The sequence below is a fragment of the Colius striatus genome, chromosome 12 (genome assembly GCF_028858725.1).
Source record: "Colius striatus isolate bColStr4 chromosome 12, bColStr4.1.hap1, whole genome shotgun sequence".
Lineage (NCBI taxonomy): Eukaryota > Metazoa > Chordata > Aves > Coliiformes > Coliidae > Colius > Colius striatus.
In genome coordinates, this window is record NC_084770.1 from 27523349 (window position 1) to 27549080 (window position 25732).

The following is a 25732-nucleotide window of genomic DNA, read 5'->3' on the forward strand; positions in this document are numbered from 1 at the left end:
TCTGGGGGATCCTGGCCGGCCGCCACGGCTCGCCCCTGCCGGGGGGACGCGGGGGCTGGGGGCCAGGACTCAACTTCTGGGGGTTTCTTTTTGTGACAGAAATAGAAATAAATACTTTATAAATATCATCTTAAACTACCTGATCCTGCCCTGCCACCTCTTGAAGAAGCCTCAATAAAGTAGGGAACCCCCATGCCTAAACTGACCGCTTTCCCTTCGCGGGGAGGCAATTCCTCCTGCTCTCCCACCTCCGAGCCACGCACTCCCACCTCTGTAGGTCAAAGACCAGCCTGTAGCCGAAGCCGCCCTCCTTGCTCCCTCCCCTGCCTCCGACAGGGACCTCTCTGGAGCGTTACAGACGGTGTGACATGAAGGTCACCCGTGGGGGGACGGGCAGAAGATGGCACGCGCACAGAAACCCTGCCCGGGCGGGTCCAGGCTTTTGCAGCTACGAACGGAGTGAGTTTCCCCCGTGAAGGTGTGAACTGAGACAGATCCTTCGATACAGCAGACAGCTGGGGCAGCAGATGTTGTGAGAGATCAGACGTTAACATGGGGAGTCTTGAGACAGAATCAGCTATCTTGATCCTGTTGGCAGATGGATGAAGTGGAGGGTGTTTCTCAGGTTAGATTCTCATCTGGGCTGTTCTCCTTCTGGACAGCTTGGACCTGATTTGGAAAAACAAAGGACAAAAGGTGTCAAGAGATGTGGACAAGGAGAGAGGTGTGGTCCCTCCCCGAGTTGTGTCCTGGCTCCAGTGCTTGAATCTGGACGGAGCTGGAGCCACGTCTCTCGAGGCAGACCACACAAGCTTGTGTGCATTTACTCCTGCTCCCCTTGTCCTGCCACTTGAGATGCTCTGAGGAACGAGTGAGGGGCTAATGTTCCTGCTGCCAGGCATGGATGCTGCTTTGAGCTCAGCACAACAGCTCCTGTACCAGATCTAGGGATCTAGCCCTAGACTGACACACTTAAGTGGGGAGGTGCTAAAATCAAGATGCATGCAGCCCAGGTTTTGATGCCCAAGAGCCTATCCAGGCAAAGCTCTGCACAGAAGGTGCTCCCCACACCTGGCTGGGGGGTTGGCTGCAGCAAGGAGAGCACTGGGAGCAGGGCAGGGAGCGAGCTGAGCTGCCTGCAGACCACCCCCTCCGACAACTTCCCTGCACCTCCCTTCCCTCAGCTGCCCCCAGTACCTTATGGACCCAGCCAGGAGGGGGTTGAAGGCGTAGAGCCAGTCGTGCATGTCCTTGTCGCTGCTTGCCTGCAGCAGGATGCCTCGGTGCTCCGTGCACACCGCAAAGGTGTTTGGGGTCTGCTGGAGGAGAGCCAGGGCTGAGTCCCCTGCCCGAGGGGGTGCGCGCAGCGGGGCTGGCTCCTGGCGCCCTACCTTGAGCATGGCCTGCTGGTCCTCGCTGTACTCCACCTGGGCCTTGGAGAGGTTGAGGATGGCCCTCTCAACGGCATCCTTGTCCGAGTTATAGATGTAGACATAGGGGCGCCGAACCACCACGAAGCGCTTCACCCACCCGTTGGTGTGGGGCTCCAGGAAGTGCAGGTAGCCCTTTTTGGAGACAATGGGGCTGCAGAAGAGACCAAAGTCAGGGTGTGACGTGGACCGTGAGGAGGCAGCAATGGCAGGGCATGGCTACCCCGCCAGGTCCAGGGCGCTCCCCTCACTGGCTGCCCCAGCTCCTACCTGACTCGGATCTCCTGGATGTCGGGCACCAGCAAGCGCTGGGGCTCCTTCTCCTCCTCAGGCCGGCAGGCTGGGGATTTCTTCTGCTCTCCTTCTAGCACGGGCTCCAGGTCAGGGCTCTCTGCCCTGGAGGAGACCGGGGCGGGTCTGGGGACGGAGGAGAGGTCGGGGTGTAGGAGGAGTGACGGCTGGGGAACACCCGCTGACCAGGACCGTGCCCCGGCGGTAACAGCCGTCCCGCTCAGGGATGCCGGGGCGTCAGCCAAACCTCCCAGCCACGTTCTTACCTGACCTCCACGGCGTTGTAGCGTCCTTCCACCAGTGACGGGCAGGTCGAGGAGGGGGTGAGAGTGGTCACCCCAAGAGCTGGCATGGAGGGGTCTCTCATCAGGGTCACAGACATTTCGGACAGCTGCGGAGGAGCGGAGGTGTGGACTCGAGTTTCTGCCCGAAGCTGGGCACATGCAAAGGACCAGGTGCCTGCTCGTACGGGGAGAGGCAAGACCTCCGGCCGGGCCGGCGGGGTCCTCTCCTGGGGCAAGCCCAAGAGCCACCAGCTCCAGGAACACCAGGGCGAGCAGAGGGAGCAGCGACCCTGACGCAAGGACCACACGTGCGGCGGTTCCCCTCTGCCCCCCGCCCACGCAGCCCCCCGGCCACGTGTCCCTCCTGGCCCCCACCGGCGTGGCAGACCCAGGGCAGAGGCGGTACCTTGCTCTCGCTGGCGCTGATGCAGACGTGGCTATGGCTGTACTCCCTGTTGAAGGTGTGCGTGAGCAGGCGCAAGCACTGTGGAGAGAGGAGGAGGACGGTGGGACCAGGGGCACCTCGCTCCACTCCCCTCCTCCCACTTCCTTTGGGCTTTCTCCTGTCACAACCCGCTGCCACCCCCTGGGGGCCCCTTCCCAGCTCCATCCCGGTGAGCTGCAGGATGGTACCTTCACAGCCAGCTCCTTCTGCCTCTCGCTGGGGGTCTCAGGGGGAGAGGTGCGGCCCTCGGGAGCCCCGTCAGCAGAGAGCGGGGAGGAGACGCAGGAGGTGCTTCGGGACTCGGACTCCTCGCTGGAGCAGGGGGACAGGGTCTCCAGCCCCAGGCGCTGGGTCGTCTCCAGCTTCTCGCGCAGGAGCAGGTAGTGCCTTGTCTTCTCCACCTGGGCACAGTCAGCCAGGCTCAGGGCTGGCCCCTCAGCTCCACCGGCATCCTTTCAGAGACTGGCCTTCCCAGGCCCTGCTAACCCCATACTGGCTTCGGGTCTGCTGGGGCCCGGCTGGCAGCAGCATGGAGGAGAGCCGAGCGGCACAGCCCTGCTCCTGCCCCCTCCCGCGACCCAGAGGGCTGAGACGCCCGGGCTGGGGAGTCCCACAGCACCAGCAGGGCAAGAAGCTGAGCTGCCAGTTATACTATCTTGGCCCGTTTCTAGTGCAGGCTCTTACTTCTTGCAGGAGGCTGAGCTTCTCCAGCTCCCACTGATGGTCGAGGATGAGGCTGTCGCTGCGGGGCCGCCAGCCCGCCAAGTTCTCCTCTCCCCGCACGTAGGCAACGGAGGTGTCCAGCACGCGCCGGCGCCGTCTCTGCATGCCTGTGGGGACAGACACAGGGCTGGGGCACAGACCCGAGCCAGCGCCGTGCCTCTGGCTCAGCGCCCAGATGGAGGCTCAGCACCCACCTGGGCTGCCGGCGTCGGCCACGCGGCACAGGCTGAGCTCGTAGACTCCTGTCACGCGGTTGCTGCAGGCAAAGGGAGACGAGGCATTACTGGCTCTGTCTTGTGCCCTCGTTGTTTCGCCCAGACTGCTGGGGTGCCCCGGGAGGGCTGCAGTCCCCTGGTGATGGGCTCTCCTCCCCCAGCAGCATCCGAGTACCTCTCAGAAGCCCGTAGGCTGCCGCTGCCGAAGAGGTTGCGGATGGAGCGGGAGGCAGGAAGCTTGGCGTCCCGGGAGTAGAAAACCATGCAGAAGTCTTTGGTGATGACGGCAGGCTGAGTGCAGTTCTCCATCTGCAGCAAGGCAGGGGGAAGGCGTCAGGGGCGCTTGTAGCTCGGCAGCCCAGCAGCTCTCCCCTGCCCCAGGTTTGCACTGCCGGGGCACCCAGGCAGTGGACGGAACCCTGCGCCCGTCAGCGCTGGCGGCACAACAGCCCTGGCTGAGGTTCTTGCCTCGATGTAGGCGGAGAGGGTGATGTAGATTTTCTCGCGGTACGGGGTGACGCGGTTGAGCAGCAGCGAGTTGTGCATGGAGCTGTCCCACGCCGTCTCAAACTGGTAGAAAGTCCTGCCAACAAACCAAAAGAAGCAGAGCCGGTAAAACACCGCCCAGGACGCCGGGCGAGCAAGCGAGGAGATGCCATCGTCCACCCCCACGGCGCTGCGCAGGCCTGCAGGGACACACGGACATGCACACACAGCGGGGACAGACGGGGACAGCCGCTCCAGGGGACACAGGCGCAAGGCAAAGGGGGACGAGGCACGGCGGGAAGGGGACGCGTCGCCCTTGGAACGGCCGCTGGAGTGGGGCTTTGGGGAGGAGGGAGCGTGGGAGGAGTGGGGGCTCAGCTGGGGTGCAGGCAGGGCAGGTGCAGGAAGGCAGAGGAGGGTGCATGCTCCACCCCTGCGCTCAGAATCAGCGGCCGCCACCCCCAGCTCCCCGGCCACCTTCCCCCCCCATCCAGCCCAGGGCACGAAGCAACTCCCGGCCCTTGCAGCCCTTGCCAGGAGTGGCTGTTGCAGTTTGGGTGACGATGGCCAGAAGGGAAAAGAGGGAGGATGCTTGGCACCAGAGGGTTACTGCCAGCCTGCCCTGGGAGACCAGCACCCCTGCCAGCCAGGTCCCCTTCCCCTGGGCTGCCCTCACAAACCAGCCCTGAGCCCCGGTGGGACCCAGGGACCCCGATTTGGTGGCTGTCCCCTGCCAGGCTGCCTCCCCTGGCTCTTGCTCTGCCCTGATCACCAGCCCCATCCATCCCCATTCCCACCGGGCTGCTCCCCTCACTCTGGGGCTCTCAGGCTGGGAGGAGAGGGGGGCAGCTAGCCCTACTCGCCTGGTGCCTGTGGGGTCCCATAGAGGATGGTGCAGTCACCCAGAGCAAGAGCAGCAACCAAGGGTGGTGGAAGCAGGAGGTGGCTACAGTTCAAGAGCACAGGGGATCCCCATTTCACCCCCTACCCCGTTCTTGGGCTCTCTCCCAGGCCAGCCTTGGGGTTATGGGATACCCACTCCCCAAAACCACCCAGAGCTGTTGCAGCCCCGGCTCCCGCCGGAGCATCCTCAGGAAGCCGTGGCTCAGCACTGTCTCAACGGGGATGCTTCAGCACATCCCCAAAGCAGCATCCAGGCAGCTTGAGGGGCCCTTTTAACGAGAGTTGGGGAGGCTGGAGGAGCCAGGGAAAGGGTCTCAGCTGTGACTGCCCCCACATTGGAAGAAGAGGGAGAGCGACGCTTTCAGAAGGTGCATAAAATACATTAAAAACCCCACATGAGACAAAGCCAAGGTGGAGGATCACTCTGCAGACACAGGTCACTTGAGAAGAGAGCGCTCCCCAGGGAGGAGGAGGAGAAGAGGAGCCTCAGGGAAAGAGCAAAAAGCAAAGGGAAGAGGCAAAGGAGAGAGAAAAGCGGGAGGGACCAGTCCGAGCGGGTGCGCACGAAATACCTAGTGTCATTTCCGAACGAAATGCTATAAGTGGAAGGCGACCCAAGGACAAACACACACACGTACACACACAGAAAAACGAAAGGTCAGAAAGCATCGTCTGTATGGGGCTGGTGTGGGAGGGGGGATGAGGAAAGGGAGCCCCTCTACAGGGAGCTCGCCCCATGTTGCACCGCTGGCCGAAGAAGCTCATGCCTAGCTGGACCCTGAATCAGAGACCAGGAGCTCGGTGAGAGCAGACACACGTTTGCCTGCTTGTCTGAAAACCCTCTGTCTGCCACCTTCCTCATGGCCCCGCAGCCAAGAAGTGAGCACGTGTGCTCCCCATCCCCATCTGCCCTCACTGCCTTCCCAGGGCAAGGAGATCCTGCCTGGGAAGGTGCCCGTTGAGAGGGACCAGCCATCCCACCACCACACACTCAGCGGGAAATGATTTCTCGGCCCATCTCCTGGTCCACAGGGAAAGCATCGTTGTGACAAGAGCCCACAGACAACAGCACGAGACCACGTGCTCCTGCAGCAGGGGCTGGATCCACGCAGGATCCAACCCCTGCACCCCGTGGGGGACAGGGTGCTGCTGGAGGGATATCTCCAAGCAGGACCAGCTTCTACCTGCTGTAGGAGAGAGAACAGCCTTCTGGGCACAAAGCTACGGAGCCCATTGGGACTCAGGAGTCCTCATCCCTCGTCTCTCAGATGCATCCCCCCCTCGTCTCTCAGATGCATCCCCCTCCTATTCCCCTGCAGGGCACGGTGGCAGTACATCCCCTCTTCCAGGGCCTCAACCACGCTCCTATCCAGAGGCTGGTGCAGCAGCCAGGCGCGGGGCCTCCTGCCCACACACCACAGGCCAGGCTCAGCACGCAGTCGCTGCTGAACCGCCCCGTCTCCAGACAGCCGATGCTGCTGCCACACGGGGGTACCACGCTCTGTGCCCCACACGGGCACTGCCACGCTACAGCCGGGGACCCCGCGCTGGGATGGGCAGCGCCGAGCGCAGCTGCACGCCCGGCACTGCTGCCATCGTCACGAGGCGCCAGGCAGGCGCCACACAGCGCCCTGAACCCCTGCCGCGGTCTGCGCCGGGCCAGCGGCGGCTGCAGCGGCGCCGGGGCCAGGGCCCAGCCGGGGCTGGGGCAGGAGGCGACGGGGAGGCGGCACACTCGGAGCTGGAGGCCAGAGAGATGGGAGAGCAGCGAAGTCAGAAAGCAAGAAGAAAACCCAAGTCAGGCGATGAGGACGCAGGCGTGCGAGAGGAGCGGCAGCCAGCGAGAGCGCGGCCCGGGCGAACAGCGAGAGGGGCCAAGTGAGCAAGAGGTGCCAGGGCAGGAGGGAGCAGGGAAGGAGCGTGTGGAGGGATGGGGCTGGATGTCCAAGTGCTGCCTCTGGCGGGAGTGAGTGTGCCAAGGCGAAGGGGGAGAAAGAAAGTATGAAAGGAAGGAAGGAAGGAAGGAAGGAAGGAAGGAAGGAAGGAAGGAAGGAAGGAAGGAAGGAAGGAGAGAGGAAGGGGAGGTAGAAAAAAAACCAATGGAAACAAATAATACCTAGGCATATCCGAATCAAGAAACTGCCTGCGAAAACACAAAACAATCACATGGTTAGTGTGGGCACGGATAGGTGGCAGCAGCGGAGAGGAGCGAGGGGGGACCCTGGATGCTGCCCCCCACGTCTCTGCCCTGGGCGCTCAATGCAGGGCTGGATGGGTGCCAGGGAGGGAGCCAAACTGCTCCCCTGGTCTCCTCCTGAGCAGCTGCAGGGGGCTGGGGAAGGCTGGGGAGCAGTAGCCGGGGCTGCTCTGGGCGATGGAGGCTGCATGGCATAAGGCAGCAAAGCAGGGAGCACAAGCAGCCAGGGAGGAGGGTGAAGCAGGCCCTCTCTCTGCCCGCTGCCCTCCCTCTGCCTGTCCTCACAGGCTGCCGGGGCCAAAGCACACACGCCTGCATGCGGGATGGAAGCGGGGCAGGGGGGTTGCGGCCAGCACCCCTCGCCATCCCGCCCCCTCCTCCCCTGCCCAGCTCTGGGCAGGCTTGATGGGATGGACACGGGATGGACACGGTGTGCACACCAGCCCGTGGCCCCAGTCTGGGGCTAGCCCCAAGGCGCAGATCCTCTGAGTGTGCAGGTGAGGCTGGCTCTTGCGAATCCTAAGCACCTCTGTCCCTGCTTCTCTCCATACTCTGAGCATCCCCCCAGCCCGAGCTGTGTCCCCTCACCCTGCAGGACCTGCGGTGGGAAGGCAGTGCAGGAGGCACATCCCCCCTGCCAGGCTATGCTGGAGATGCTGAAGATCTGCTCTGGCTGCATCTGGGATCAACCAGCCAGATGAGGAGTTGACAATAAAACAGCAGAGCCCCAGGAGCCCGCGGGTGCTACAGCCACTGAGCTCCAGCAGCCTGGCAAAAACCATCACGGCTCTCCTGAGCCGAGCCCTCCTCACCCCACCGTCCCTGCCTGCCCTCGCTCTGCTGTCCCCGTGGCTGTGCCAAAGTCTCCTGGTCTGATACTCGCACGCATGGTTCAGCTGACGCCCGGGTGCTGCGTGCCTGTCGTTCCACAGTGCCCAGGAGCTGCCCCGGGAGCACTGCAGGGTGGCACCTCCATCCAGACTCTTACCATCCTCCCCAAAAACGCCCTGCCTCGAGACAGGTCACGCTGGGACAGTGGTGACTCCAGAGAAAATGAGGGGAAAAGCGGTCCCCACTCCCTGCCAGGATGCTCCTGTGCCAGCAACCGCCACACGTGCAGCACAGCGCCAGTCCCACTGCCCCTGGTGCCGCCAACAACCATCCCCGTCTCGTCAGGGCTGCCCGCGCGCACACCTTCTGGCCAGGGATCGCTGCCAGCCCTCTGAGCTTTGCCAGCAGCCCTGGTGCAGAGGAGAGCTCTGCCCTCTGCACCCTGCTGCCCCAGGACCCAGACTGAGAGATCTCGGAGATAAAAAGCCTCCAGCCCCACTGCTCCCACCCCACGGCTAAACCCAGGGCCAGGGCACAGCCCCCAGGACAGGCACAAAGGGACAGGCACCCCCAAAGTCACCTGCCAGCGATGGGGACGGCTTTCCTGCATCACCCCCACACTGCCCATGGGCACCAAGTTGCCTTTCCAATGAGTTTTCTGGGATGCAGGACAAACAGTCCTTTGTGGCAAGCCCCTTCCGACCATGGGGTCAGCACATCCTCCTGGCACTGGCACCGACCAGCTCCCTCTGTGCCAGGCAGTCACAAGCCCCCACCCAAGAGCAGGACCCCCCACCCAAATTCCCCACAGTGCCACAATGCGGCGCAGAGAGGCCTCAGGGAGGAGGAGGAAGGAGGCAGCCCACCCAACCCAGTCCTGAGCCCCAAGACCCTCCCACAGCTCCAGAAAGGGCCCCCCAAGACAGCAGTGGGTCAGAAGGATGCTGCAGAGGGCATGAGAGCCCTGCTGGGGAGAGAGGGGCTGCCTGTGTCCCCCCAGCCCTCACCACAGCAGGGAAAGAGTGAGAGAAGCAGCACGCACCGGTCATCCTGGGAGGGGTGGATGTACCCAGAGGAGAGGATGTTCAGGGACAGGATGTTGGGGTCGATGAGAGACTCATCTGCTTCTGGGGTGTTCCGGATCCGACCTGCAAGCGCAGCACAGGGATGCCACTCAGGCAACAGGTGGTGGCCCTGTGAAGGTCCCCATGAGTGGCATTGGCCGCACCCACAAGGGATAGGGGCACAGAACCCCTGTCACAGCCAGCAGCTGCCTGGTGCTTGGCCACTCAGTGTCAGAGGTCCCGGTCTGGCTCCTGGATGCAGTGACCAGGACTGAGTCATCCTGCCTACGTGGAATCTCAGTGTCACCTGCTGGACAGCTGATACTTTGCTATTGCAGGGCAGGGGGGGGAGATGAGGCATAAAGCCCCAGGTGGGAAGGTGGGCAGAACCAGCTCAGAAGACGCCAAGGAGCTGGGTCAGCTCCCAGCCTGGCTCGGCTTACCCACAACCAGCTCCCGCACTTCCTTCCAGCGGATCAGGCTGCCTGACTCGTGCACCAAGGTGACGGTGATTCTCCTCTGGATGCCCTGAGACCCACGAGGCCAGAAAAAGGGGGGCAGTGGTTAACAGAGCTCTTGGCAGGAGCCAGAGCCGGGGTGGCATCTTGGGGAAGGAGTACCTGGTGTAGGAGGAAGGTCCCATGGCACGGCATGCCTCCGCGGTGATCCACGACGGCGGGGATGTAGCTGGGAGAGCACACAGAGCTCTGGCAGCCTGCCCAGAGGTGCCCAGCACCGGGCAAATCACCGCCCTGCCTCCCTCTCCTTCCCACCCCTTCTCCTGTGGGGACTTACTCGCCGTTGGCCTCCAGCTCACAGATCTCGAAGAAGACCATCAGATCGTACTTGCACTGGCAGGGGCCGGCACTGGGCCGAGTCATGGTGCTCAGCTTCGTCGCGGGCACTGTGGCGGGTTGGAAGGACAGCTTAAAGGGCGAGCTTGCTGCCCACAGCTGGAGCGAGGCGCGGCAGGGAGAGCAGAGCAGGCAGGGACTGGAGCACGGGGAGGTACTCGGAGGCGGCAGCAAGGCATGAGGGAGCGCACAGAGGGGACAGCCCCATCCCAGATCTTGGTGACCACTCTGTGCCTTCTCGCAGGCCCCAGCGAGGAGCAGCAAAGGTGCTGGGATGCATCTGGCCTCACCAGCCCCAAGATGCACACCCCGAGCCCACAGCCCTGGCACAGACACAGCCCAAACCACATGGCACTGCTCCAGAGGCTGCTGGGGACAGGGGCTCGGGGATGCTCTCCCAGTGATGACGGGACTGTGCAGCAACCACGGCGCTCAGCCAGCCCTCAACAGCCTGAGTCTCAGTGGCCAGAGCACGGGGGGGAAACACTGCAGCCCCAGGGGGATGGTGGGGGACTGGGGGCCCACTTGGGCTGCCCAGCCTGGGGTGGGCAGCCTCCACTTGCCACTCTGCAGGGGGCAAGAAGGGAGCTTTGCATCAGCTGGGTGTTGCAGGAAGGGATGCCAAGGGCTTTCTGTGCTCTGGCCTGTGGTACATTTTGTGTACCACAAAATGGGGAAAAGGACCCTGCACCCAGCATGGAGACCACAGGTGAGTAGGGAAGCAGGAGACCAGACCCCTTACCTGGTTTGGAGAGCGGCATCACACGGGGGAAGTGGCGCCGGGATGGCCTGAGTGGGCTGCAGAGAGAATTGGCTCAGGTAAAGCAGCCACAGGGATCCCCAGCTTTGCCTCCCAGGGCCACCTGCAACCTCTTTCTTTGTGTTCCCAGGAAGGAAGTTGCATCCGTGGCACCCAGGGTGGAGGGGGGTGCTCACCTCAGGACGTCCTTGCAGAGCGGTGGGAAGGGGTGCTGCTGGTAGTGCCCAAAGACTTCGAATACAATCGGCTGGCTCTTGATGTATTCGATGAAGGACTTGGTCACCTCCACAGCAATCTGGAAGACAGCATAGTTTAGCTGAGAAAGGGATGCAGCCAGCAATAGCAGCAGGAAAGTGGGAGGGTGCAAGCCTGTCTAATCCCCTTGCGTCCCTCACCCTTCCCTTCCCGCAGGGCCTGGGGAAGCCCCCTCCACCAAGACAACTGCCACGAAATCCCAGCCTTTTCGAATGGAAGGCAGCACCTTTTGGCCTTTCCCACCCAAATCCACCTTGTTGAGGTTGGCTTAGCTAGGTGGCTGAGTAACAGGCTGGGAAAGCCAGGAGGAAGCTGATCGCCTGGAGAGAAGATCCAGCCAAAGGCCCCACAGAGACTCTGTCAACCAAGGGTGGGCAGGGGAGAGGCACTCACATTTTGGACGTGATAGAAGCCCAGTGGTGGCCCCCGTCCTGTGTTCTTCAAGGGCTCTGTTGAAAAGGCCTCATCATGACGATGGATGAAGCTGCAGAAGGAAGGAAGGTGGCTCAGGGACCATGGGACAGAGACATGCTGGAGCAGGAAGAGGAGGGAGGGCAGGGACAAGAAGAACCGGCTCCTCCCAGGCCTCCACCCATACCCTGGGCTGGCACGAGACCCCCTAAAGCCGATGGGAGGCTCTCGCTGCCTTTTTGCCAGCAACCAAACAAGGTACCAGAGGAGCACGTGGGCTCATGCTACAGCCCTTGTTTTTTTCTCTCCAGTCACGAAGGGCTCAGAGGTGGTGGGGCTGGGGCTCGGCGACGTTCACCGCCAGCCCCGAGGTGATGGCAGGAGCACAGCGAGAGGTGCTGTGCCAGGGGGTTCCAGGGTCTCACTTGAACTGGCAGAAGATGTCTGCGTATTCCGCAGAGATGCTGGAGGCCTGCAGGACTGTCACACGGAAAGTGAAGATGCTGCCCAGCTTCAGGTGATCCAGCGTGGTCTCCAGAGGCCCATCCGCTGCAGGCTTCTCCGGGCTCTCCAGCAGAAGGTCCTCCGGGGTCACTGCAGGGAGAAGGAGGGTCCTCAGCAAAGCAAGGGGCATCGCTCCCCTCGGCGCCTGCCAGCAGCCCTGCTCTGGGGCAGCGGGCTCTCAATGGCTGGGTGCCAGGGTGGGGGCCGCTCCCCAGCACCCCCTCACCTGCACAGGTGTTGTTGTTGACTTCATCAGCGGAGGGACCCACGTCGCTGACCTGCCCTTGGCCTTCAACAATGCGCAGCTCCTCTTGGGACGTCCCCGAGCGCGACATCCCCACGGCTGGGCACGACTCTGACTGGAACTGCACCAGGAGTGGGGCTCAGGGGTGCTGGTGGTCCCCAAGGTGGTCCCGCTTGCCACCACCCAGGGAACCTCCAGCTCTCCCCTCCCACCCCGTGGCGTTGCCCCCCCAGGGACATCGTCCCTTCAGTGTGGTGGTCGCCTTCCATGGGAAGGAGCATCACTGTGGCAGGCAGGGGTCTGCAGCCGCGATGGAACCCACCGAGAGCCGGCCGCCGCCGTACCTTCTCAAAGTGCTGGTCATCAAAGGAGATCTTGGCCGTCCCTGACTGCCGCACGCCGGAGCCGTAGTCAGGAGCTTCCTCGTCCGCTGCAAGAGGAACTGGGGTGAGCTGGCGCGGGAGCACAGGCGAGGGGCGCGTGCTGGGGAGGGTCCCTCTCCTACCTGAGATGGCCTGGACGGCCACGCGCAGGAAGCCCTTCACCTCGCCCTTCTCGCTGACGATGGCCACGCGGTGCACCAGGGGCACGGGGTAGAGGAGGTTGCTCAGGTAAACAAAGGCCCTGCCGGAGAGTGGAGGGGGGGGGGACACAAACAACACGGGGGAGCGGTCACTGCCCCCACCCGCGGGCGCCTGGCGCGGCCGGCGGCGGCGGGATCCAGGTCACGGCGCGACCGCGGCGCTGCAAAGCAAAACTAAAGAGAAGGCAGCCAGGGCCAGCCGGGAGGGACGGGAGCGGGCAGCGGCGAGCAGCGTGCCGCGGGCAGGCAGAGCGGGCTCGTGTACCTCTCCGACTGGCACCTCCGTGGCGGGCAGGGAGGGGAGGGGGCTGCGCTGCTGCCACCACGAAGCTGGGAGGGAAGAGAACCTTCTCTGGAGAGGAGAGCCGGAGGACTAGGACACGAGGTGCTGCAACACGATTTGGGGGCAGCTGTGGAGTCACCGTGGAGGGGACAGGGGCAAGGTGTGGGGGAAGGAAGGGTGACGGGGGAGGTAGAGGCCGGCAGGAGCAAAGGAGGGGAGAGGAGGAGGTCCTGGCTCAAGGCCAGAACCTGCCAAGGAGATGAACCTGCCAAGGGCTCCTGGCCCTGGCTCTGCCTGTGGCAGCCTGGCTGGCACAGCTGGTAGCATCGCACTGCATTCCCACCCCAGCCCTTCACACGTGTGGCTTCGGAGTCCCAGGCCGAATGCCAGTGCGACACAGAGACAGCATGGCCGGCTTCTCCCTGGGGGCGAGAAAGGAGCTGAGGAAGGTCTGAGCCTCCCCACTGTCTGCTGTGGCCTCCAGCCGCTGACACCACTCTGGGAAGGCACCATTCAACGCGATGGCCTCCGCCAGCACCTCCCATCAGGACGCAGCTCTCTGGTTCGCAAGTGTTCTGCCTCCTCTTGCTGCCTTCCCCAAGCTCACAGCCGTGCAGCCTGTCGCTCGGCAGCCCTCCTGGCACGCTGGCGATGCGCCACACTCCTGCCGGGTTGTCCCTGCCTGCAGGGTGCCCGGACCCCTCCCCAGGCTGCCCACCGGCACCTGGACACGCAGCACCTCCGGGTGTCGTGGGGCTGGCCAGGACTCTGCTTCGGAGGCTCACCCAAGGGTTGCGTCTCCAGTTGGCTGCAGTGCTGCTCACGACGTCCCAACCTTGCCAGTGTCTTTGCGGGCACCCAGGAGTGCCCAGAGGGCTCTTGCAGGTGGCTCCAGCCCTGTACTTGCAGCATGAACCCCAAAGTCTGGAGATTGCCCCTGCTCTGCAACTTCCATTGACCTCCAACCACTGCTTGAGGCTTCCAAGTGTCTCCAAGGACTCAAGTCGTGGAAGTAAAGGTGATTCCCCATCATCATCTCCTGCAGGACCCATCTCACCCCATTTCTTCTTGGAGGCCACTAAGGACACGTGGGTGGACCATGCCAGGGCTTCCCAGCCCTGCAACAGTGAGGAAGGTCTGAAGAGCGCAGGGGTTTGGATGTGCCCACCTGCCTGTAATCACAGCGCGGCTGGTGCTGAAGCCGAGGGGTGGAGAAGGGAGGAAAGTGGGGATGGGGAGGGCACACGGGAGGGGAGGAGGGGGACAAGTGTGTCACTAGAGAAAGGAGGGCAGGGACACTAACCACAAGATTGGTGAGGTGCAAAGATGGCATGCTCAGACCAAAGAAAAGCCTTTCCAAAGGAAGACGAAAGTGAAATAACCCCAATTTTTGCTAAAGCTTTGGAGAGAGATAGAGCCAGCAGCTAAGAACCAAGAACACCCAAAAACTAAACAACAGAACAAAAAAAAACCCCCTCAAAAAACCCTAAAAGAATGAAAAGTAAAGATCACAGACAAGGATCCGATCATCAACTGATCCAAGCACGCTACACAAGAAATGTGGCCAGTGGAGCTGCTGCGCAGGGAGCCAGACCCAGGGCCAGACTCAAAAGAAACGGGGAGCGCCAGGCTCTGGGGCACGTGGCCTGGCACGGAGTGGGGCCGCCGCCTCCCGGGTGTGCGGTGCCCCCCAGGCTTTGGGGGCTCTTTGAATGTTGTGTTTTGGTTGGTTTGTAAATAAGGAAAAGATGAAAAAACAAACCAAAAAAAAAAAAAAGGGGGGGGAAGAACCCAGCTCTTTCGGTCTGAGGCTGCAGGACCCGCCCCACCTCCGCCCTCTCTGCCTCTGCCGGTCCCTCTCCTCCCCACCTCGCTGCCCGCACCTTGCCTGCCTTCGGCACACCGAGGAACAGGGGCTGCAGCTCCACCCCTCAAGGGCAGCCTCAGCGGGGACAGGTTCTCTGCCGTGAGCCCCTCGGCTCCTGCCTGGGGTGGAACCTCTGGGATCTGCTTTCCCTTTGGGAAAGCTGGAGCAGAGCAGGCAGCACCGCATCCCGTTCTGGGCACGGGCACACCGCCACCGGGTTTGTCAGCACAGGTGGTTTTGTGGTGGCTGGCGGGTCATCATCAGGCCAAGACTGAGGGACCCCAGCACGGGGGGTTCTCCTGGCCAAGAGGTATGAGAAATCAAAGCTCCTGTCCTCACCCAGAGCTGAGGAGGAGCTGGAGCTTGCACTGGGTCCCTGTAACCTCCCTGAGCATCTGTGCCAAGCTTGCCACGATGGCATCAAGCCAACACTGGCTGTGGGCAGCAAAACACCACTTTTGGCAGAGCCTCCTCTCCCTCCCGTGCCTAGCTCTCCCCTGGCTCCTCTCGGCTTTCTCCCCACCACTGCCTGGAGACCTCCATGTCTCCATGTCAAGGGAGCCTCACGCTGATGGATGCAGCTGGGATGGCCAAGCTGGTGTCAGGGAAATGTGGCTTCGAAGCAGGACCATGAGAGCCACCCTGAGCTACGGGGGAACGTGGTCCTCCATGGGACAGAAACATCCAGGACTGAGACCCCTGCACAGCTCCCCCAGCTCCTTCAGTGCCAGAGACGTGGCAGAGCTCCCCTTCGTGGGGGTCACCCTAAACAGGGACCTGCCTACAGGGTCTCTCTCCAGCAAAGCTAGCACCAGATGCATTCCACTGCTGCTCCCTTGCGTGGCTGTACTCGTGACAGCCCTACCTCACCTGGCACTGCACCATGGGCACTGCCTCACGGGGCACTGCACCATGGGCACAGCCTCACCAGGCACTGCACCATGTGCACTGCCTCACTGAGCACTGCACCATGGGCAGAGCCTCACCAGGCACTGCAGCATGGGCACAGCCTCACCAGGCACTGCACCATGTGCACTGCCTCACTGAGCACTGCACCATGGGCAGAGCCTCACTGAGCACTGCACCATGGGCAGAGCCTCACTAGGCACTGCACCATGGGCACTGCCTCACCAGGCACTGCACCATGGGCAGAGCATCACCAGGCACTGCACCATGGGCACAGCCTCACCAGGCACTGCACCATGTGCACTGCCTCACTGAGCACTGCACCATGGGCACAGCCTCACCAGGCACTGCACCATGGGCAGAGCCTCACCAGGCACTGCACCATGGGCACAGCCTCACCAGGCACTGCAGCATGGGCACAGCCTCACGGGGCACTGCACCATGGGCACAGCCTCATCAGGCACTGCACCATGGGCCCTGCCTCATTGAGCACTGCACCATGGGCCCTGCCTCATTGAGCACTGCACCATGGGCACAGCCTCACCAGGCACTGCAGCATGGGCACAGCCTCACCAGGCACTGCACCATGGGTCCTGCCTCACTGAGCACTGCACCATGGGCCCTGCCTCACTAGGCACTGCACCATGGGCACAGCCTCACCAGGCACTGCAGCATGGGCACTGCCTCACTGAGCACTGCACCATGGGCAGAGCCTCACCAGGCACTGCAGCATGGGCACTGCCTCACTAGGCACTGCACCATGGGCACAGCCTCACCAGGCACTGCAGCATGGGCACTGCCTCACTGAGCACTGCACCATGGGCAGAGCCTCACCAGGCACTGCACCATGGGCACTGCCTCACTGAGCACTGCACCATGGGCACTGCCTCACTGAGCACTGCACCATGGGCACAGCCTCACCAGGCACTGCAGCATGGGCACAGCCTCACCAGGCACTGCACCATGTGCACTGCCTCACTGAGCACTGCACCATGGGCAGAGCCTCACCAGGCACTGCAGCATGGGCACTGCCTCACCAGGCACTGCACCATGGGCACAGCCTCACCAGGCACTGCAGCATGGTCACTGCCTCACTGAGCACTGCACCATGGGCAGAGCCTCACCAGGCACTGCACCATGGGCACAGCCTCACCAGACACCGCAGCATGGTCACTGCCTCACTGAGCACTGCACCATGGGCAGAGCCTCACCAGGCACTGCACCATGGGCACAGCCTCACCAGGCACTGCAGCATGGGCACTGCCTCACCAGGCACTGCACCATGGGCAGAGCCTCACCAGGCACTGCAGCATGGGCACAGCCTCACCAGGCACTGCAGCATGGGCCCTGCCTCACTGAGCACTGCACCATGGGCAGAGCCTCACCAGGTACTGCAGCATGGGCCCTGCCTCACTGGGCACTGCACCATGGGCCCTGCCTCACTGGGAACTGCCTCACCAGGCCCTGCAGCATGGGTCCTGCCTCACCAGGCACTGCACTATGAGCACTGCACCATGGGCCCTGCATCACCAGGCACCACACCATGGCCACTGCACCATAGCCACTGCACCATGGGCCCTGCCCCACTGGGCACTGCACCAGCAGCCCTGCCCGACTGGGCACTGCACCATGGGCCCTGCCTTGCTGGGCACTGCACCAGCAGCCCTGCCTCACTGGGCACCGCACCACGGGCCCTGCCTCGCCGGGCGCCCTGGGCCCCGCAGCAATGACGGCCACCCCCTGTGCCTCCGGGACGCCTTGGAGGTGGGAGTCATGTCCGAAAGCAGTTCCCTCATGCGAAAGAGCTAGTTCCTTCCCGGCATGCTCTCCTAAAACCTCACCAACCTTCCTACTAAACTGAACAGGGGGGAGCGGTCGTAAAACGGATCCCGGCCATCACACAGTGGGCACTCCGGAAAGATGTCTTCCTCCAGGTCCTCCGCCTCCTCCTCCTCCTCCTGCCCCTGGTGCTGCTCGTCAGCAGGCTCGGTGATGTCGGAGTCGGGGTTCGAGAAGGTAGGGGAGGGGGTGAGATCAGCCATGCGCTCGCTCATGCATGTGTTGAAAAGAGGAGAGCTGTTGCAGCCAGAGATATCTGAACTAAGGTTAGTACAACAAGATAGAAGACATGTTAACACCAGCTGATCCAAACAGAGAGAGCAAGAATAGGAAGTTTGCTTTTTTTTTGGCTTAGCTTTTTTTTTTTGCCTTGGTTGGGTTTTTGGGATGAGGGGTGTTTTTCTGCTTAAACCAAGGGATGTCGGGAAATAAAGACCTGCCCGTCCAGTGCGTCTCTACAGGAAGTCACCAATGGTTGCTGGTTATAAAGGGTGGAGACAAGAGCAGCACAAGGAACCGGTGCAAATGGTGGGGATTCCCCTCACTGCCTTCGTGGGCAAGGTAGGGACGGAGCGAGTGGTACGAGACTTGCCACCGCCCTGCCACAGAAGGGAATCTCTCCCCATGCCGTGGCATGGGGGGATGCCAATGCAACAGGTATGGCTGGCCGGGCTCAGCCCTCTGCCCACTGGGGCAGACCCCTTCCCGTCCTCATCACCAGCACCACTCCCTTCCAACCAGCGTGTGGGAAGCACACGGGACCACGCGGCACGTCCCGTGCTCTGGGCCTACGGGTGAGCCGTGCGTGGCGCTGCCGCCTCCCGCCAGCCACAAGCCGAGAGCCCGCGCCGCGCAGCACCGTGCCAGGGCGGGCGGCGGGAGCCTTGCCAGCGGCTCCGCGTCTCCGGGGGTCCCGGCAGCCGGCGCGGAGGAGAAGCTTCCGCAGGCGGGATGGGCTCCAAGCGGCCCCGGCGAGAGGAGGGCCCCGCGCCCAGCAGAGCCGGCGGCACGTCCTCCCGTGGGGCTGCCTGCGGGCCCCGCCGCGTGCACAAGGAGCCACAGCGCTCACCTGCCCACCAGCCTGAACCAGGGGAAGCGGTCGTAGAAGGGGTCTCCGCCGGTGACCACGTTGTCGCAGTCCTCGATGACATTGGAAGGCACTTCGGCCGCGCGGTCGTACATCTCGCGCATCAGGTCCAGGCGCTGCCTGCGGGCACAGGGAGACGCGTCGGGCTGCGGCGAGGAGCCAGGCGGGCGCTGCCTGGGCCGGCCCCACGCTGCCATCCCTCACCCACCTCAGCTTCTCCAGGGTCCAGTAGTGCGTTGCCCCATTCTTCTGGTCCTGCACCTCCACGGCCACGATGGTCCGGGGGAACGGCCGCTTCTCCCGGTCCTTGGCAGCGTCGGGAGGCAGCAAGTCAGGAGGGAGAGGCGAGTACAGCGTGTCTGTGAGGAGCACGAACTGGAACTGCACCTGTGGAGAGGCAGAGCGGGGCGCTGAGCTGCCGCAGGGAGGACAGCAGTGCCTTTGCTGAGCCCCTCCACAGCGATTCCCCGCTGCCCATGCTTGTGGGCCCTGCCCTCGGTGCCACAGCAAGCAGAGGGGAGCCCTGGGCACCCACCTTCTTCTTCAGCTCCACGCTGATGGCATTGGCTTCCTTGAGGAAGATGGCATTGCCCCAGAGCAGGTCACGAAGGGAGGTGAACTGGTACCACTTCCACTTCCTAAAGGCCCAGAGGGCCAGCTCAAACTCCCGCTCCGTCCACTGCACTGTGGGGACATAGAGTGACAGTCACTCCAATGCCAGGAGAGAGGATCACAGAGGTGCCCACAGAAACCACAGTGCTACCACAAAGAGCATCAAAACCCCTGTGGTGTCACCCAGTTCTCACCTTCATCCTCAGGTTCCTCCTCTTCCTCGTTTGCCTCAGGGTAATACCTAGAGTCCATCTGCTTCTGCAAAGCCTCCAGCTTGCTCTCATAGTCCTGGAGGAAGCAGGGAGAGGAGGCGCTGAGAGCCATGGGTTAGTGGTGGGCTTGGCAGCGTGAGGGGAGGGCTGGGACTCCGTCAGCTTAAAGGACTTTTCCAGTCAAAACAATTCTACGATTCTCCACGCCGCCACGCAGCATTTCTCCAAGAACCCAGCCTCATCCCTGCTCTGGACCCATGTTTATGGGGACAAGCCCAGGAACAATGGTTTTGCCGTTTTTTTCAGGACACACAGATGCAAACATCTGCCAGGACTCAGTTGTGCTTGGGCAGCCTGAGGAGGAGCCAGGCCCTGACCACCTACCAGCCTCTGCTGCTCCAGAAGGTAATTCGCCTCCTCCCGCTCCCTCCGGTACTGGTCCTCCAGCTCCTGGAGCCTAGGAGGCATGGGGAAGGACAGGATGACCAGCCTGGAGGTGATACCCAGCTTCCCATCACCTCAACCCCCGTGCCCTCACCGCTGCTCCATCTCCTGCTTCATGTCAATGCCCTGCTTCTCCAGCAGCTCTCTCTGGGCGAAAGCCCAGTCCACGGGCTCCGCGGGGGTCTCGGCGCACGGGGTCCGCTCCCGCTCCTGCCGAGCCTGCTCGGGGTGGTTGAAGCGGAAGACGTGGCTCTTCCCCATGATGATGCGGTTTCCTACAGGGATGAAAGGTGAGATAAAGGTGAGTTTAACGTGGGACAACCTGCAGGGCCCCCCCTGGGATGGAGGGCAGCAGGTCAGAGCAGGGCTGGCTCCGGGGACCCACCTGAGCGCAGGACACTGGGTTCTGTCACCTTTTTGCCATTCACGTAGGTGTCAGCACCTTCGCAGGGCTCCAGGGTCACTATTACTGCAGAGACCGAGGCAGGTGGGAGAGGGAGTGATGGTAAGGTGGAAGCAGAGGGATAAACCCTGCATTTCCCACCCCACTGCTCCTGCACCCCCAGAAAGGCAGAACTGCTCCAGTTGGACCCCAGGCACAGAGTGGGGAGACCCTGGGGGGCCAATGGGGCTTGGCCAACCTTGTGTCAGTCACAGCAGTCCCAAGGACAGAAAGTGGATGGAGACTGCATGTGACAGGAGAACAGACTTTGCAGTTTCCTCAAAAGCCCTTTCACCCTCAGGCTCCTGCTGCTTTGCAGGGTGGGCTCTGCTCCGTGTCTTGGGTGAGGGAATCATCTGCAGGCAGCTCTTCCCTCCCGCCCTGATTTCCCTGGCTTGCCTCGACACAGCAGCTTCCACATACCTTGCACGAGCTTCCCCCTCAGCTAGGTGAGGGCTGTAGCTCACTCTGGAAGCACAGAGAGGCCACAGCCACGCAGGACAGACCCACTAGTCTGAGGTGGGCAGGAGCCCTGGCTGGGGGCAGGTGTTGGGGACACGCAGAGGGACTGGGGGTGCCTTGGGGACTGGGGTCTCTGGGGAGCAGGGTCCCTGGGGAGCGGGGACCCTGGGGAGCGGGGTCCCTGGGGAGTGGGGTCTCTGGGGAGCGGGGTCCCTGGGGAGGGGGTCTCTGGGGAGTGGGGTCCCTGGGGAGCAGGGTCCCTGGGGAGTGGGGTCCCTGGGGAGCAGGGTCCCTGGGGAGGTGGGGTCCCTCCAGGCAGAGAATACCTTCGCCGCCGGTTTTGGTGTCGCTGCGGAAAAGGCAGTGCTCTTCCTTAATGAAGTGTCCGCTGAGAACGATGTCCTGCCTCTTCTCTGCATCTTCCCGGCCAACCCTGACAGGAGGAAACCCAGCTTCATCCTTCCTCAAAGCATCCTTTCCCTGGGCCAGGCAGTGGCTATGGCGCTCTGGGGACGCCCCGGGAGCAGTGCCCAGGCTGGGGAGAGCTGCCACCCGCTGCCCACCCGGCATGTCAGGCACCCACTGCTCCACAGGACCTGGCCCTCACCTCGTTATCCCGTCCTTGATGTAGTAGAGAAGGCACTCGGACATGAGCGGGTCCTCATTCAGGTTGACCAAGTGAGGTGTCTGGGAGGGACAAGAAAGGAGTCACCCTGGTGTGCCCTGACTACATCCTGAGGAAGGTGTGACCTCATCAGCACCTCAAGGTGTCCCCTGCACATGGATGGGCTCCCTGCTCCAGGACAGTGTGTCCAGGCAGGTGCTTTTCAGGGGGACTGCAGAGACTCGAGCACCTGGATGAGGAGGACTGGCCTCCACACGAGCTTGGGGCTGCCCTTGCCCATCTGCCTTTGAAAACTCACGTAGCAAACAGGCCCTGATATGGCTTATTGTCTCCTGGGGTGAGACCCTGCTTGCCAGTTCTGGTGCAGGGCATAGCTGGGGCAGAGCCACATCCCACACAGTGGCTGCTTTAGGATGAGAGGAACTAAAAGTGCCTGTTTTGTCTCCTCTGATGGTATAAGGACAGACAAAGCACTTAAAAGAGCAGCAGATCCCAGACCAGAGGTTCGAGCAAAAGTAGTGGAAACCTGAAGCCACATCTCCAGGCTGAACTTCACTCTCTGGTTTCCTGTTCCCTCCCATCACTTTCTTCCCCTGGGTCACAAATCACTTTGGTTTTGATGAGAGGGACGGTTCTCCCCTGGCCAGAGACCTCTCTGGCTGCAGCCAGCTTGTCTTCTCCTATCACAAGCTGCTCTGATTGCACCTTTAGGCAACAGGCATAGTCCTGGGAGTATCAGTAGGTGAAGTTCTGAGTTTCCCAGAATGAAAAATGGAGACTGTAAGAAACATTTCTGCAGGTCCCTGACACCTGGCACAAAGAAGATTCCTCATGACAGTGCCATGAGCCCTGGCTGATAGAAGAGACTCACTCCAAATAGTGCAGGAGAGGTGGAGGGCAGGGGAAACGCAGGCTCTTCTCCATGGTGGCTGGGAGGAAGATGTTGGCCCCAACCTTTAACCTTCAGGCCCCTCTGGGCAGACACACAGCCCCTGGGTGTGAGATTCCTTCAGCTTGCAGTTTTTCTCGAGATTGGCATGGCTGACTTGTAGAAAGCAGATGCTCTGCCTTCTCCTGAGCCCCTCGAAGGTGCAACCACCCAGCAGCGGCATACAGCAGGACAACCAAGTCCCGTCCCGCTTTGCCCTTAACAAAACGGGGTTCTGCACACTATTGATGCTCACTTTCCTCACCAGCCACTGGAGAAGTCAGAGGAGATTCCACCTGCCAGATAGCTGAAGAGCAAGGAAGCACCAAGAGCACCACAGCACATGCCCCACCTCCAAGACCAACCTGCTTCGGAGAATAAACCCCCACGCCTTCTACACAAAGGTCTGGGGTCCTAAAGGGCAGCAGCTGAGACAAGAACGACAAACAAAGGTGATGGGGAGAAACGTGCCCTAAGAACCACACCACAGCAGCATGGGGAAGGTCCCAGAGCCTTCATCACCGAGGAGCACCACCTCACCCAGCTCACACACATCTGCTAAGACCTCTGGCCAAAGCAACTGACATCAGCTGCCAGGGCAGGGCACAGGGCATCCCTTGGTGCAGTGGGAGGGCTCAGTGAGGTGCCAGGGCAGGGCTTAGGGCATCCCTCAGTGCAGTGGGAGGGCTCAGTGAGTGTGCCAGGGCAGGGCTCAGGGCATCCCTTGGTGCAGCGGGAGGGCTGAGTGTGCCAAGGCAGGGCTTAGGGCATCCCTCAGTGCAGTGGGAGGGCTCAGTGAGCGTGCCAGGGCAGGGCTCAGGGCATCCCTCAGTGCAGTGGGAGGGCTGAGTTTGCCAGGGCAGGGCTCAGGGCATCCCTCGGTGCAGTGGGAGGGCTCAGTGAAGTGCCAAGGCAGGGCTCAGGACATCCCTCAGTACAGTGTGAGGGCTCAGTGAGGTGCCAGGGCAGGGCTCAGGACATCCCTCAGTGCAGTGGGAGGGCTGAGTGTGCCAAGGCAGGGCTCAGGGCATCCCTCAGTGCAGTGTGAGGGCTCAGTGAGGTGCCAGGGCAGGGCTCAGGGCGTCCCTCGGTGCAGCAGCAGGGCTCAGTGAGGTGCCAGGGCAGGGCTCAGGGCATCCCTCAGTGCAGTGTGAGGGCTCAGTGAGCGTGCCAGGGCAGGGCTCAGGGCATCCCTCAGTGCAGTGGGAGGGCTGAGTGTGCCAAGGCAGGGCTCAGGGCATCCCTCAGTGCAGTGTGAGGGCTCAGTGAGGTGCCAGGGCAGGGCTCAGGGCATCCCTCGGTGCAGTGTGAGCGCTCAGTGAGCGTGCCAGGGCAGGGCTCAGGGCATCCCTCAGTGCAGTGGGAGGGCTGAGTGTGCCAAGGCAGGGCTCAGGGCATCCCTCGGTGCAGTGTGAGGGCTCAGTGAGCGTGCCAGGGCCCTGCCCCTCATGCCCAGACCTCACTGCTCTGAGGCTGCTGAGGCACTGGGGCTGGGAACCAGGTGCTGCTGCACGGCTGAGCTGAGTGAGGGGCAGCCACGTGCTGTGGCTTGTGCCCAGCAGCACTCCCTGGCACAGAAATTCCCTGAGGCACAGCCAGGGATTGCTCAGAAAACACTTTCCAGGATGCCACACGCAACACGGGGTGCGGAACATTTACATGCCCATGTTTCTCAGGCACGTTTCTGGGTGCTTTCTGTTCTCAAGGGCAGCAATTTCAGTACCCCAAAGCATTTTTGTATATGCTCAAGTCCAACACAGTGGTTGCCAGCAAAGCCCCACCTGTGTGGGACAGCAGTCAGGCAGTGGGGACTGGATGTCTGGCCGTGTGTCTCCATTGACGTTCACACCCAGTGGGGTCAACACCCAGATTTCCCCCATAGGTTTTAGAGTCAAGTAAAAGCTAGTGAGGCTGGACAGAGCAGCTTGGAAGGGAACTGAGGTGGTACAAACCAGCCCTCATTTGCCAGGAGGATGAGATTAAGATGATCCTACCTTTTTGGGAGAGAAAACACCCAAAGTACCACCGTCTTCCCTCATGGCCACCCCCATTTCAGCCAGCAACGCTTCCCTGAAGGAGCAAGGGGGAAAAAAAAGTCTGTCAAAGCCCCATTGAGCCCCTGGAGCTGGCACTAGACAAGCCCAGGATGGGACCTGACCCCGTGAGCCTGCCCCATGGACCACAGCCATAGGGCTTGCCTCAGAGCTGGCCATGTCTGTGCAGGCTGACACGGTGGGCACCGGGGTGCTCAGGGGCAGTCAGGGTACAGCTGAACAGTCAAATTGCCTGGCTGCCCTGAGGAGCTGAACTGCTGTAGGCAAAGTGCTGGGGAGGAAAGATGCCTGGGGAAAGCTTCATCCCATCCCAACCCCACCCCACGCACCTCTCCATCCGGATTGCCTCGGTCCTACGCAGCTTCTCCTCCCACGTCTCGTTCAGCTCTGCGATGATCTTCTCTGTTTCCTGGTGAGCGTGGAATGAGCAGGGGGTTAAGTTCATCCTTTGGGCTGCAAACCTGTCCCCTCTGCCAGGCTCTGCCCAGCATCCTGCAGCATGACACCGGTCCCAGCATCTGACTGCTTTGAATGAGACCCGGCAGCATTACACCTATGTCTTTACATCATCCCTGCCCACAAGGAGTGAGGTACAAGGACCAGCCTGTCCACCCTCTTGCTGCCAGCCTGCTCCTGTGCCATGCTGAGCTGGGAGCACCCATCCCACAGGGCAAAGACAGCAGTCACCCCACGGGGAGGATGACAGCACCACATGCAAACCCTGTTCCGTCTGGCAGCCCAGAGCACCGGGCAGCTCCGGGGCTGCAAGAGCGTGTCAGAGCATCACTGCCCATCAGCATCGCCCATTCAAGGCTTTGCAGAGAGCACCAAGCCCCCTCCACAAGCCCCAGTGCACTGAGCCCTGAACTGAGCCCTCCCTCCTCGCAGGCACCAACCTCACCTTGAGCCTCTCGATCGCCTCTTCGCTGCCCGGAGCGAACATGATGCGCTCGTGGAGGCTGGCGACGGAGGCGGCGCGGCTGGACAGGGCCGACAGCGAGGAAGAGGGGCTGATCCCCGCGATGGCGTTGGTCACTGTGGAGAGATTGTCATGGCGCTGACTCAGCTCTGCCCCTCTACCATCATTATTGTTCTCAAAGTCGGACACATCTACGGGTGGGGAAGGAGGGGTGGGCCGGGGAAAGACACACAGACAGGAAGAGAGAGAGAAAGATAGAGACAAGAGAAGCTGTTGGGAAAAAAAACACAGAGAGTGGCTAGATGCGTCGAGAAGAAAGCCAGGAATTGCAAGGAAAAGGCACAGCCAAGAGCAGAGCAGAGCAGGCAGCAGCAGGGCAAGGGCAGGCACAGCTCTCCCCCAGCCTGGGCAGCCCCCCAGGAGCACGGGGCTGCTTTGGGAAGTAGCTGTGGGAACAGCCCTGGAACCTTCCCGGGCTTCCAGGGATGCTTTTTTTGCAGCACCAGATCCCACAGTCATCAGGTCTGGGATCAAGCACTCTCTCCAAGAGCATGCTGCTGCCCCTGTCGCTC

At 62.0% G+C, this 25732-nt stretch overlaps 1 protein-coding gene across 1 annotated transcript in view; it reads right to left on the reverse strand.

Annotated features, from left to right (window-relative positions):
- Positions 1–287: 287 nt before the first annotated feature.
- KIF1A (kinesin family member 1A) overlaps positions 288–25732 on the reverse strand; it is a 41205-nt gene continuing 15760 nt past the window's right edge. Inside the window, exons 15-49 of the mRNA XM_062006185.1 lie at positions 25143–25351; positions 24571–24650; positions 24182–24257; positions 21242–21321; positions 20961–21067; positions 20116–20199; positions 19825–20005; positions 19671–19743; positions 19269–19362; positions 18998–19146; positions 18671–18849; positions 18445–18582; positions 17382–17636; positions 12403–12521; positions 12242–12327; positions 11880–12018; positions 11575–11743; positions 11132–11222; positions 10660–10778; positions 10466–10521; positions 9665–9773; positions 9490–9556; positions 9313–9397; positions 8848–8953; positions 3857–3971; positions 3564–3697; positions 3368–3429; positions 3135–3280; positions 2639–2851; positions 2412–2489; positions 1988–2112; positions 1701–1847; positions 1392–1584; positions 1198–1316; positions 288–669 (exon numbers count right to left, since the gene is read on the reverse strand). Of these exons, the coding sequence (XP_061862169.1) occupies positions 627–669; positions 1198–1316; positions 1392–1584; positions 1701–1847; positions 1988–2112; positions 2412–2489; positions 2639–2851; positions 3135–3280; positions 3368–3429; positions 3564–3697; positions 3857–3971; positions 8848–8953; positions 9313–9397; positions 9490–9556; positions 9665–9773; positions 10466–10521; positions 10660–10778; positions 11132–11222; positions 11575–11743; positions 11880–12018; positions 12242–12327; positions 12403–12521; positions 17382–17636; positions 18445–18582; positions 18671–18849; positions 18998–19146; positions 19269–19362; positions 19671–19743; positions 19825–20005; positions 20116–20199; positions 20961–21067; positions 21242–21321; positions 24182–24257; positions 24571–24650; positions 25143–25351 (4226 nt within the window). The 3' untranslated portion in view covers positions 288–626. The remainder of the gene's footprint in view (positions 670–1197; positions 1317–1391; positions 1585–1700; positions 1848–1987; positions 2113–2411; positions 2490–2638; positions 2852–3134; positions 3281–3367; positions 3430–3563; positions 3698–3856; positions 3972–8847; positions 8954–9312; positions 9398–9489; positions 9557–9664; positions 9774–10465; positions 10522–10659; positions 10779–11131; positions 11223–11574; positions 11744–11879; positions 12019–12241; positions 12328–12402; positions 12522–17381; positions 17637–18444; positions 18583–18670; positions 18850–18997; positions 19147–19268; positions 19363–19670; positions 19744–19824; positions 20006–20115; positions 20200–20960; positions 21068–21241; positions 21322–24181; positions 24258–24570; positions 24651–25142; positions 25352–25732) is intronic.